Source organism: Rhipicephalus microplus, chromosome 7 (assembly GCF_043290135.1).
Source record: "Rhipicephalus microplus isolate Deutch F79 chromosome 7, USDA_Rmic, whole genome shotgun sequence".
Classification (NCBI taxonomy): domain Eukaryota; kingdom Metazoa; phylum Arthropoda; class Arachnida; order Ixodida; family Ixodidae; genus Rhipicephalus; species Rhipicephalus microplus.
In genome coordinates this window covers 87544960-87558933 of record NC_134706.1, presented here as the reverse complement: position 1 = coordinate 87558933, position 13974 = coordinate 87544960, and the positions used below count along the sequence as shown (strand labels likewise).

The 13974-nt window shown below is 48.2% G+C and overlaps 1 protein-coding gene across 1 annotated transcript; it reads right to left on the bottom strand.

Annotated features, from left to right (window-relative positions):
• Positions 1-12143: 12143 nt before the first annotated feature.
• On the bottom strand, positions 12144-13655 carry LOC142767814 (uncharacterized). Its single transcript, XM_075870057.1, has 2 exons — positions 13257-13655; positions 12144-12965 (listed from the first exon to the last, which is right to left on the bottom strand). The coding sequence occupies exons 1-2, from the start codon at positions 13653-13655 to the stop codon at positions 12144-12146; spliced, it is 1221 nt and encodes a 406-aa protein (XP_075726172.1).
• Positions 13656-13974: the final 319 nt, after the last annotated feature.

Below are 13974 nucleotides of genomic sequence, written 5' to 3'. Positions count from 1 at the left end.
GATCCCGCAATCCGACGGAATGAAGAACTGCAGACAACAAACCGATCTGCTTCCGCTGCCACCAAGTTGGCCATATCTCCCGCTACTGCCGCAGCACTTGGACGCCCTCAAACTGCAGCCCATTTTCCTCTTCTCGCCCATACGAGGACTCTCGTCGGTATTCGCCCAGTCGTGTGTACCCTTCTTCCGACGTCCCTAACAGCCGCTCCGCCGCTCGTTCGACGTCACCTCAACGCCACCGCAAGTTCCCCATCGCTCCAGCCACACCGCTATCCGTCGCCGGTCAACTATGGATCCTCTCGGACGGAAAACTAGACCATGCAGCTCCGGGAGGTAGTGCTGCATCAGTTGCGACTGACCCAAATCCTCCGTTGACGCTCCCCAGTAATACGAACTTGATTGAGGTGTATGTGGACGATATTTTTTTAACGGCTTTATTTGATACCGGAGCTCAAGTGCCCATAATGAGTGCTCATCTGTGTCGTCTACTCAAAAAAGTCCTCACGCCTGCAGCAACTAAAGCCCTCCGTGTCGCTGATGGTGGAACTGTAGTCATCACTGGAATGTGTACCGCTCGTGCTAGTATTGCCGGACGCCACGTCCTTGTTTTACTTACGTTGCTTGAAAATTTCCCTCACGACCTAATCTTCGGCATGGACTTCCTATCGACGCATTCTTCCCTGATCGATTGTGCCGCCGGTACTCTCTGCCTAGAACTTCCTCTTCTCCCGGATTTTCACCCTGAAGTCCCGAACAGCCTGTGCACCACTGACTCCTTCCGGATACCACCTAAAGCTCTCACATTCGTTCAATTGGCAACACACTCTCCCGTGCTCAATGGGGATTATATCGTGACGCCGATTACTGATGTTCTCCTGGCACGTGACATTAGTGTCCCAAACTCCGTCGTAGCCATGGCCTCTAACCGAACATATTTACCTGTTATCAATTTCGGTTCCATAAAACAAGTGCTACCCCAAGGAACTTCGGTCGCCACGCTAAGACCCTTAATTGACGACCACGTCACCTGTTTTACGGCAGACGTATGTCCCGATCGCCCACGGCACTCACAGGATGCCACGTGCCTCGATGCGACCTTACGCTCCATGATCGCCCCGGACCTCAAACCTGAGATCAGCCGCGCTATGCCGCCTCCTGGCTTCATACCGCGAGATCTTCGACATCGACAGCCGTCTAGACGGCCAGACTTAACTCGTCAAGCACCGCATTACCACGGCTGATTCTCATCCCATTAATCAGCGATCATACCGGGTGTCTGCCACCGAGCGTAAAGTAATTTAACAAGAAGTCACCAAGATGCTAGCCAAAAGAATTATTGAACCCTCTTCGAGTCCTTGGGCTTCCGCCGTTGTGCTCGTTAAAAAGAAAGATGGAACGTAGACGTTTACCCTTTACCCCCCCTTCGATGACGCTCTCGATTAGCTCCACGGCGCCCGATACGTTCTTTTTTCAATAGACCTACGTTCTGGCTACTGGCAGATTGCTGTCGACGAAAACGACCACGAGAAGACTGCGTTTGCAACTCCAGACAGCCTATATCAGTTTAAGGTTGTGCCGTTTGGGCTATGCAATGCCCCGGCCACGTTCGAGCGCATGATGGAATCTCTGCTACAAGGGTTCAAATGGTCAACATGTCTTTGTTATCTTGACGATGGCGTTGTATATTCTCCAACATTTGAGACCCACCTTCAGCGTATGTCAGCTATTCTCGACATATTCCGCACTGCAGGCCTTCAACTAAACTCGTCGAAGTACCACTTCGGACGCCGGCAAATTACAGTGTTGGGCCACCTTGTCTACGCCTCTGGTGTGCAGCCGGACCCCGAAAAAATTCGTACAGTCACCAGTTTTCCAGTACCCCAGTCAGCCAAAGACGTCCGGAGTTTTGTAGGACTTTGTTCCTATTTTAGAAGGTTTGTGAAAGGTTTCGCAATCATCATTCGACCCCTCACAGAGCTTCTGAAAAAAGACGTCACATTTACGTGGGGTACCAACACAGCTGCTGCTTTTTCTCACGTAATCACGCTACTGACGACTCCACCTATATTGACTCACTTTGACCCATCCGCTCCGACAGAAGTCCGAAGCGATGCTTGTGGTCACGGAATCGGCGCCGTCTTAGCCCAACGCAACGGGGACACGACCGAGTTGTCGCCTACGCTAGCCGCCTCCTCACAGCTGCTGAGCGCAACTATTCCATTACAGAGCGTGAATTTCTTGCTTTTGTTTGGGCAGTCTCAAAGTTCCGCCCATATTTATATGGCCCAAATTTCTGTGTAATAACTGAACATCAGGCGCTGTGTTGCCTTACTTCACTGAAGGATCCTACTGGCCGGCTCGGGCACTGGGCTCTGCGACTGCAAGAGTATGCCTACACGGCGACGTACAAGTCCGGACGCCTACATCAGGACGCAGACTGCCTGTCCCGCTACCCGGTTCCCGAGTCGAGCACTATGCCTAATGCCAACACCGAGCCTTGCGTCTTTTCCCTTTCACAAACGACACGCATCGGTGACGAGCAGCGCCATAATGCGTCCTTGCGTGCTGTCATTGAGCTCCCCGAATCGCCATCTTCCTATCAGTGCCATCACTCATTCGTGCCCCACGATGGTGTATTATACCGCCAAAGTTTTGAGCCGGATAGACCGGCCCTGCTGCTTGTCATTCCGAAACACCCTCGCTCGAAAGTTCTACATGAACTTCATGACCATCCGACTTCTGGTCACCTTGGTGTGTCACGCACTTACGACCGAATACGCCGACGTTTCTTTTGGCCAGGGCTTGCACATTCAGTCAGAAGATACGTTGCGGCTTGTGAGAAATGTCAGCGCCGCAAAACATCATCGACACTTCCCGGTGGACTCCTTCAACCACTTGATATTCCGTCAGAACCGTTCTTCCGCGTTGGCTTGGACCTACTTGGCCCTTTCCCCTTGTCTTCCTCGCTTGTAACTAGTGGATAGCCATGGCCACGGACTACGCCACGCGTTATGCCATCACACGAGTTCTTCTAACGAGCTGCGCCACAGATGTCGGCGACTTCCTCCTCAAGGACGTTATTTTGCAACACGGAGTTCCATGGCAGCTGCTTACAGACCGTGGCCGCTCCTTTTTATCGACGGTAATAGCCGACATCTTTCAGTCCTGTAAAACGAGACACAAGCTGACTATGTCATACCACCTGCAAACCAATAGACTCACGGAGCGTCTAAGTCGAACTCTTACAGACATGTTCGTTAAGTATGTTTCTACCAACCACACCGACAGAGATCTCACGTTGCCGTGCGTCATATTTGCCTACAAATCCTCGCGCCATGACACTGCCGGTTACTCTACATTTTTTCTGCTGTTGGGCCGAGAACCAACATTGCCTCTAGACACCGTCATACCGTCCACTGGAGTACTGGCCAGTGAATATGCCATGGACGCTATCACTCGGGCCGCTCACGTACGCAAATCACCCGTACTCGCCTTCTGACCTCTCAAGAGAAGCAACGGCGTTTGTATGACCAACGACACCACGACGTACACTTTCCGCCCTGTTCTTTGGTCCTGCTCTAATCTCCCACCCGCCAAGTTGGCTTGTCAGAAAAACTGCTTACTCGCTACACAGGTCCATATCGATTCCTACAATATACATGCTACATGCATGTATATTGATATTCTAGGGGGCGATGGGCGTGTGTGCCTGACGACGAAGACAAAGGGTTGTCCCCGCTATCGCTGGTGAACTGGTCATGACACTACCGCTGGTTTTGAATACATCCAATCCCCAGCGTCGTCGATAAGGCGTCTCTTCTTTTTCGTAACAATATAAGTGTGAAAAGCAAAGAACATTAACCACAAGGTAAGTTTTTTATTATTATTATGCCATGTTCGCGAGGTGTTGTTGCTTTTTTATGGCACTGGCTGCTCTCTCTACGAGACATTAAAATACGTGAGGATAACAGTGATGAAAATATCAGAACTACATTAAATTGTACTGATTAGGGAGAGTTCGTAACAGCTCATTGGCGTAGAAAAGCGAAACACTTCACAATGAACAGTCGATCCGCGTAACGCTGTAGTTCGAGCGAAACGCAGTCTAGCGAACACCGCAGTATACGCTTTAAACAACACTGCACAACGCGGAATCGCATGACACTGCCGCAGTGAAATTGGCAAAGTCAAGTCGTAAGAACCCAGAATGAGTTCGCCCATGAAGCGACACACGACTAGAACGTGGTCAGGTTAAATTACATGCGTTAAATCATCCTTAAGCAGTTTTCTGAAGGACATCAAACTACACCACGTCCTCCTTTGACCATTCATGACTGCTAGAACGGCATGTGGTTGCAAGACACGTGCAGGCCAAGGGTCTGGGATGTTTCAGATGTTGAGATGGGGTGGCATTCAAAACACCGAAAATCAAAAGGCCTGACTATTGGAATGCCGAAATGTAAAACACTGAAAAATCAAAACGCAGAAAATATAAAGGTTCGACCATTTAAAATGCCGAAAAATCAACAGACTGAAAGATCAAAATGCAGAAACATCAAAATACCGACATCGACCAGCTATAGTGGACGATAATGTGTAATAGCAGGATAATTACTAATTACGGGCAAATTATCGGCAAAAATCTTCCGCAGTCAATGCGATATCTTTTTGGAATGTGTTTCCTTCTAGCATTAGGCGTTGCACTTCATTTCCTTTGTTCAAAAAGTCCATCAAAAATCATTTTCTCGAATAACCTTACTTGTGATCGTTTACCTGTTTGACTCGTTTGTTCTTCGGTTCTTTTTATACCATGTTGCGTGTTTTGGCTCGATTTGTGATGTAGAAGTGTATTTTGATGTCTGTATATTGTAAGAATTTTCTGTTGCTCTGTATAAATGTTGCCGTCGATTTGTATCGACAAACCGAGGGTCCCACTAAAGTCTCTGGCTCTGGGACCCTCGTCTGTATATCCTAGATTTTGTACCTTGTTTTTGGAAATAATAAAACTCGAATAATAGTAAAAAAAGGTTCCACCGGCTTTGCACGATATGCACGCGTTTTCGCCCTTGTTTTCAATAGCCATGTTCTCTTAGCATATGGTTCAGCCACTCCAAACTAGCGGCCATCCATGGTTGGTTGTTCAGTACTCGCCTTCGAGGTCGAGCTCCTGCATGGCTAATCTGGGCAGTCCACTTTCCTTTTTCTTCTCACAATCTGGCGCAAGGCTTCATCACTCGAAATGTGTTGCCTTGAAGACGCGGGTACATATGCCGTTATTTGCTGCAAAAGCTTCACAGGCGCCTTGCCCGAGGCCACCGCCAGAGTTTTGATTCGCTCTTGAGTGCGAATAACTGTCGCTCTAGAGACATCCGGGGCATGGCTAGCACGGACCCCTTTTTTCTAGACGACTTTGCAAGTAGCTTATCCAGGAAGGTTGGTAATCATTCTAGCATTACACTTCCCTAGCCTCTCGCACCTCCAGTAGTGTCTAGAACGTATACTTTTTTTTCGAAAACCTACACATACTCATCGTTGCATCAAAGTTCTGTTTTTATCTTCTGGGAGCACACCACAACAATGTCTTCTTCCATTTTCAATCAAATGACAACTATCTCACATTGCTGCTTTCGTACCCCGAACGCTGGGCAGCACTGGTAATTTGTTTTCCTAATGACCCGTAAGAGTCGTCCTGTCCAACTGATATGCCTATAGCTTCACAACAGGTAGAAAAAATGCAAAATTTTAGATCAGTTTATTATCCTGATGCCGATACACTTGTAAAATAATTTGAACAACAATAGGTTCGTGTCAGTGACCAGTGACACGGCAGAAAACGAACAAATGGTAGCCACAAAGCGCGTCATTTATTTTTCACATTGTTCAATATAATTTGCTGCCCATGGTTTTGGCGTTATGTCTCTTTGGTGTTTTGATTTTTCAATATTTTGATTTTTCGGCATTTCGAAGTTTCGTCAATCTGACATTCGGTCTTTTCATAGTTAGGCTTTTTTTTTATTTTCGGCTTTTTGATAGGCACCCCCTACGGTGCAGTGCCCTTCAGCGTATTATTAGCGATTGTCTTTCACCTTGATATTGGAGCGATTTTAATAAAATTAATAAAATTAGTTGTACACCTTGATTCGCGTGTCCACATGCACATTTTGAAATAGCATATGATGACATTTTGTGCTAAAAGTGTTTTTAGTACGCGGTATACTCAGCCGGAGCTGTTGCAACAGAGCAGCATTGATTTGTAATTTAAGAGTAGGCTCAATGCAGTCGGCTGCTGACCCGCAGGTCGTGCGATCGAATCCCGGCTGCAGCGGCTGCATTTCTGATGGAGGCGGAAATGTTGTAGGCCCGTGTGCTCAGATTTGGGTGCACGTTAAAGAACCCCAGGTGGTCGAAATTTCTGGAGCCCTCCACTACGGCGTCTCTCATAATCATATGGTGGTTTCGGGACGTTAAACCCCACAAATCAATCAATTAGGCTCAATGCAGAATCGGTGGAAATATTTTGAACATTACGACCTGTTTTTCATTGACTGATTCTGATGATCTAAAAGGCGTCAAGTACGAAGCTTGAACAAAACATGAAAGATCAAAACAAGAAAATTTTAACATAATACATAATATTACGCTACCGTGCAATCATAGGTACGAGGCCATATTTTATGGCATCCAGAAGCAGCATTAACTAATCTACCAAACAATTTTTTGCTGTCACAATGTCGTGATCTTTGGCATCAAAATATACTAAAGCGTCTTCTAAATAAAGCTGTCACCCCATGCTAATATGAATATATTTGTTAGTATTCTTCATACAAGCATTGCTTTTGAAAGGAAACTCAGCTGCACTTTGTACGTTTTCGCGGTCCATTTTTCTTCGGCATTTTTTAGCGTCGGCTTAAGATAAACTCATTCTTTTTAATACCACCTGTTTTGTCATTCACCCGAAAGAATTCTAACACAATGTATGCATTAGAATTCTAAAAATACATCGCAGATACCGAAGCTTTAGCGTACGACGTCAATGCTTATACCCAATTTTGCTTGTCTAAATATCCCTACTTTCGCTGCAAGGGCATCTGCGTAAGCAGGCGTTCGGTGTGTGGTAACACCACAGACACGACCTAACGGGGGAGAGAAGGGGGGGGGGTCGATCTCCGATCCCTTCTCACGTTAATCGCACATGGCTGAGCCGTGTCCGGGGGCAAAAGAGCATTGAGCATCCGGTGGGGGGAGGTAAGCCAACACCAGGTGATTGGACCTATAAGGCCCCCGGGCAGTGGCAACTCACCCTTTTAGCCCCATCTTCGTGGAGACGGCAGCCCAGGGCTGTTCCACCAAGGAGAAATCGGCAGTCGCCATCTTGTCTCCTTCTCACCCTACGTCTTCGTCTTTTACTTTTCCTGTCCTCTCCTTTCTTTTTACTTCAACGTTTCTCGGCGGTATTGGTTAACCTGGTGTAAACATCAAACCCTGGGGAGATATTATACGTTATACAGGCCTTGTACTGCTGACGCTTGCGTTTCCTTCACGTCTCGCAGCGTCCTCTTGTGGGGCTCGGAGGTGAGCGGCTGGCATGGCTGCCGAATAAAGTACATGATTCATGGGGACTTCTAGCACACCCAAGCAATTTCTGAATTTAAGAAAAATGACTTCCCCAAATACCACATCATTCGCTGTGAAGGTACAGAAAAGCATGCCAGAAGCATCTCACCAATCATTGTATCCAAATGCCTTATAAAACATTATGCGCGGGCTACAAATCCACAAAGACTGCCAGTGGGGACCTCCCACTCGAACAGAAAGACCAAGTAGCCCACTATAGGCACTCTGGAGCAGAACCTATACAACAGACGCAGGACACTACACAAGTTTTCCTTCGAAATACGGGGCTTTCGGAAAATCATAGCTCCTGTGTAAACAAAGCCCTAGGAAGGGACGGTTCCTTAGCTCCCTCCCAGTTCACCTACACACAAAGTATAGAGGCAGTGTCCCAAGATGTAACACGGTCAAGCTCCTGGGCATGATCGTAGGGGCTTACAGCGGTGACAACGTGGAGGCCCTCAAACGTATAGAGAAGAGTGTCGTCAACTTCCCCAGGGTCTTATAAAGGGTCTCCAATAGAAGGGCTAGTCTCAAAGAGGACAACCTTATGAAGGACTTTCACGCCTTTCTCATCAGTCACGTGACATATGCCACCACCTTCTTCAACAGGAAGAAGGCAGAGCTCAACAAAATTGATACGCCAATCAGAACAGGATTGAAAAGGGTCCTCGGCCTCTCTCGCAGAACTTGTATGGAACGATTCCTCCAATTGGGCCGCCACAACACACAACACGGCCACCGAACTATTTAAGGCACAGCAGCGCGCCCCGATTAGTCGGCTCTCACTTTCAAGGGTGGGCAACTAAATCATGCTAGAAGCCGCCCTTCAGCCCCTCTTCATGTCACCAGAGAAGTCCCAACTTAGCAGACACACCATGAAAGCGATAAAAGTTTATTCGATTTCCAGAAACGTACGCCTGATCCATAATCAAGGACGAAGAAAAGCGAGAGCCAAGGCTATACTCGCTAAGATAATGTGCAACGATACGCAGGTCCTCTTCGTTGATATGCTGCAAAATATTGGAAACCAGGCGCCTACGCAGTCTCCGTGGTGAACGCCCATGGCTCACTGGTCAATGCAGCCACGGTATAGTTACAAACTTCACAAATGGCCATTGCGCTAGCCCTTCGAAGCTGCACGGTAGCCTCTGTGATTTACTAGGACTCTATAGAAGAGCCGTATGAACTTTTCCGGCGGCCCTAGTCTCTTCGAAGGCAGCTACGGTTGTTAACAGGCTCTTCGACTACGAGATGAAGGAAGAATATTTCCCGTCCTCACACATCGCAAGGTTTCCGGCTCACACGGGAACATTTCCGGCTTTCCTGCGCTGCAATTCAAACGAGTGGGCACACCAAATGGCGCGAGAATTTCCTTTCTCCGTCTGCGAATGCAGCCTGCAGGAACATCGACCACAAAGACCCACTCGTATAATGCCACGAACTCTTCTCATCACAGATTAGAACGTCAAACTTTTCCTCCTTCTCACAAAAATCTTAACAGAACACAAGCAATCACTTACAGACAGTTGCAGAACCGTACATACATCACACCAACCACACTGAGCAGGATCAATCCTGACTTCTCCACTGTATACGTCCACACTGTGGCCACGGATATAACAATTTCGACCGCACGTTCTGGATGTGCCCTGCCAACGTGAATACAGGATTTTCTGACCAGTCCTCCTGGTACTCCGCCCTAGGAAGCACAGAGCTCATCGCTCAGCTCAAGGCTGTCCAGAGGGCCCGGGCCGTCGCTGAAAGCCTTCGTCTACCGGCCCCGACCTGGATGGAACTGCCGGATTGATTGACGGGGCTTTCTGCACCACAGTGATTCTTCTCAGGACCTCCATAAAGTTCATATTCACTCACTCACGTACTTCACATCGTACAGCGTCCGTCTTTTCGACAACGGCAAAAGTATCCGACCGCGCACTCAACATCGCTGAAACCAAAGCGGACAATAATCGCCGGCATCGCAATTTTCAGCGAAGTGTTCACTTCTGCGCTGGTCTTGCGCCTCCCGAAATGCTTACAACACGGTGCACATCGGGTAGTGCCGCACTGCATTCACCATGCGCTTCAGCATGCGTAACGTGTACGAGGGCACGTTAAAACGTCTCCAATTTTTCTCCACGTTAAAACGTTTCCTCGCGGCGGCTCTCCTATACTAGCTAGAGTTACTGTATATGCTCCCTACGGAAGCAAAGTTGCGCATAGGTCCGCCATTATGTTCCACGGCTGTGTAGTGAAGCCACTCGTCGCGCACGCAGGAAAAAAATTCGGCGCGTTGGTCTGGCGCGGGCGGTGCGCCGCAGACTTATTCGATCACGCTGAACAAGATTGCATGGTTGCAGTGAGGCGGTATGTTGCTATAGGTAGCGAAAATGGTTGAGGCCCGTGTGCTTAGCTTTAGGGGCATATTAATGAACCTATTTTCTGGAGCCCTAAACTACGGCGTCTTTCTTTAAAATATAGTGGTTTCAGAAAGTTAAACTCAACAATTAAACGAGTGAGGTGAAAATGAATAAAAAACTTGACTCATTCGTGATAACGCCGCAGCGCGGTTTTTAACGCAGACGTACAATGCACAATGTTTCTGCAAAAACACTTTTGTGATCACCTGTTTTTTTAACCACTAGATGGCGCCACCGTTCCAATTTGTCGGAGGCTCACACATTAGGTAATTCAGCTGAAACAATGTATACGCTATTGGCACTTTTTGATTTTGACACGACGCTGAAGTCTCCGCAATGTGGATATCGCTAGTTTCTACGAACGAAGGTGGATTTGTGAAGCAGTGACGTAAACGTTTACGTTACGTAAAGGTTTACGTTCTGTAAAGACCGCCGCATGCGTAGATTCTATCCGGTAACATGGTAACACAAATCGTACACGTACAAAACCCGTAATGGCAATCGCGATGAGGCTGAAGTATGTGCGGGCAGATTACGCCTGGGCGCCACGCCATCCTGCACGTAAAGTTGGCTTCACTACTTGAACTGGAGCATTTGACGGCACTTTGCACCACGTAACAGCTCTCGCCGAATAGCGGCGCAAGGAAAAGGTATGCGCAACCTTTAGGTAGCCTATGCAGTATCTCTAATACTAGCTGGTTCTCAGCCATCGGGAACGCAAGGTGCATCCTATAAGGTTTAAGAACTCTACCTTTACTGTATACCGTTGTACTGCACATACAGTACAACCGTTTTACTGTATATGTTACCTCTAGGTAACGGTAGTATATACAATGAAGGTAGCATATACAGTAACTCCACTTTTTGGCGCACCAGGAGAAAAAGTAGACGCGCACCTAGGCAGCACTGGCTTCCCGCATGCATAGCCATATCGCCCCGAGCCACTCGTTACAACCCGCTCCTCGCTTTGTTAAGTGGACCGCCCACCACGCTCCTCACAAGTTCTCCGCTCTTCCAGTTACCGCTCTTCGATGAGGGCAATCTTTGGGCTTCTTTTGCATTTCATTTTCGTAAACTACCTCTTATTTCAAATGAAACTACCTCTTTTTTCAGAAGGTTTGACAAATATGGTGGATCCATGAGATTCCCAAAGTCGATAAGCTCCCTGAGCAAATCTAAGATATGGAACTGCTGATTAAACCATCAGCAAGATTATACGGTGCCCTCAAACGAAGTCAAATCATAGATAAAATGCGAAAGCTCGCTTGTAAGTTGTATGGAATTAGAAGTCGCCTTCTGAGTTGTTAAGTATCTCTACCATTTTAACACGCGATCAGAATTGACGATTGAGTGATATGGGATTTAGCGTCCTTAAAACCTACGGTATTTTTATAGCAAACGGACCTACAGCATTTCTCCCTCCACCAAAAATGCAGCCAGGATTGCAGCCATTTCCCTCTCCATCGAAATGCAACTGTGGAGGGGCAGCAATATTATAAAGAATAATCATGAGACGTACCTTGAAATTAAGCATAACGAAGATTGATGATCAAACCCGGTAAAAGCGTTATACATACTAGTCCTAAGAGAGAAACATTAGTTCTTCAAAAATGTCTCTTTATATCAGCACATTCGCTGGATGCGTCCGTGGCCAACAATTAGCCCAATTCATTTCGCTTTGCAGACAAATGCCTACGCTGAAGGGGCAAACGGTTGAACAAGAGGAACAATTCTTCATTTGGGTAATTAACTTAGAAAGAATCTTCAGGCTAGCATCACATCTATAAATGTAACTAGGAAACAAAGCTGAGTGACTGAGTGGTTTGTGACCAGTGACCAGAAAAGGCAGCATGTCAACGTATGTACATTTTATTTACAATATTTACAGTCATGCATGTTGGAAATATACATGGAAAGGGACGCGAGCAAGCAATATTTGAGATATTTACAATGAATGAATAGAAAGCGGCCCTGAATCACTAGAAGCTCCCTAGAAGTTCTATATGTCGGGCATCGGACTAGAGAATAAATGACTAGAAACTGGCACTGAATGACTAGAAGTTTCGAGTCACACTGCTTGCTCGCCGTCGCTGGATCTGACGGCGAGATATTTTACATGTTAGATTCTCCGAGCTGGGCAAGGTGCTTGGGATTAACCCGGCAACCAGGATAGCGTGACGGGCAGGAATCGCCGCTACGGCCCGCGACCGACGCCTCCTTGTAGGCCGCCACGGGGGAGAACGGACCTGGCTTGACAGCGTTGAAGAAGTCGACGACCTTGCGACCGTAGTTGCCGAAGTCGCCAGGAGAGGCGGCCATCGTGCAGATCATACGCGCCACGCAGCTTCCTTCGTCGTTGGCTCGGATGAATCGGAAGTAGCGGCCAATCACGCCGTCGTCGACTGAGCGTACCGGGCGGCTGTGGTTGGTGGTCGCATTGTGCTCGGTGTTGTCAAAAGACCGGGCGTCGCCGGGCGAGGCTGTAGCAGGTGCGGCATCGGATCCCAGCAGGATATCGGCGACAGGTCCAGTGCCGTGGCCGACGCGGAAGCCTCCCTTTATGTAGCCGCTTGCATACTTCGGGCCAGTGAGGTGACCGGCAGAATTGCTCCCAAATCCGAGGAGACCAGCAGACTTGCTGCCGAGGTGTCTCAGCTTTCCATTCACTTGACTTCTCAGCAGGTCAGCCTTGGCCTGCAAGATGTCGGAACCGGCGACTTCGGCCATGACCACCTTGGGGACGAGCAACTTGGGAACCACGATTCTCGGCAGCTGAGGCACTGCAACCTTGGGTACAGAGACTTTAGGCATCACGAATTCTGGCACGACAATTTGAGGTACCGCGATCTTCGGCACCACGACCTTGGGCATTGTCGGGAGTGTAGGGAGGCGGATGATGGGTTTCTTCATTCCGGGCAGCCACTGTACTTTCAACTGCGCAGACGACGGGTAAGAAACATCTAAGGAAACTGCTCAATTGAAACTTCAGCAGGTTGGTGCGGATTCAACTGGATTTTGGCAATGCACTGAGACACCAGGACAAGGAAATATTGTGTAAACCTTTTTCATATTACTCGTTTCTCAGTACGCTGCTAAATCAAGATGAACTTTACATGTGTTTTTTAGTTAAACTACATACGAATGTGACAGCTTCCTTCATCCTAGCAACTTTTATCTAATAATAACGCTAACTATTGCGAACTACAGAAAGCAAGGAGCACTAACCTCATTTTCGAAGTCTACAGGGATGGGAGCAGGGGTCACGGCAGCCATGTTCTTCAGGTGGTTCCAGACAATTCCGTTGTGGACGACCTCTGCAGCGGCGTCTTGATACCGCTCGAGCTGGGATTCGTAAGCGATGGTGGCCCGAAAAGAACGGTTGCCGGTGATCATGGCGAGCGCCTTGGTGGCTAGAGACAGCTTGTAAGCGATCAAGGTCTGCGTCGCGTCTTTGGCTAGGTTTCCAGCCCAGATGACCGGTGCCAAGGCGAGCCCCAGCTTGGCCTCGGTGTCGTCGGCCATGGAGACGATCAGGACTCCGACGAGCGAGACGACAAGGACTGTAGAGATCTTCATGATTGTTGCTGCTAGGGTCTTGTCAGTGGAGATGAGTGAAGCATCCATGCTTTGAGCCCCGTTTTTAACCTCTTCACAGCTCGCTTATTGGTTGAAAGTAACTAATGACGTAGCAGACATCTGCGACTGCTGATTGGTCGCGCTTCTAACACTCTCGCAGGACACCTTCTGCGCCCATTCCCTCTCGCCGTCGCGCTTCAGGAACCCTCTCTCAAACTTCCTGGAAGGAGTCGGGAAAGGAGAATTTACCTGCTTGCGGTGCTATGAGTCACCCACTCCTAATCTCTCTACTCTTCGGTTTCTCCCCCTTTTACCCCTCAAGGGGCTGCGGCGTTCTGTTTTCCGTGAGGCATGTTGGCGCTGCCAT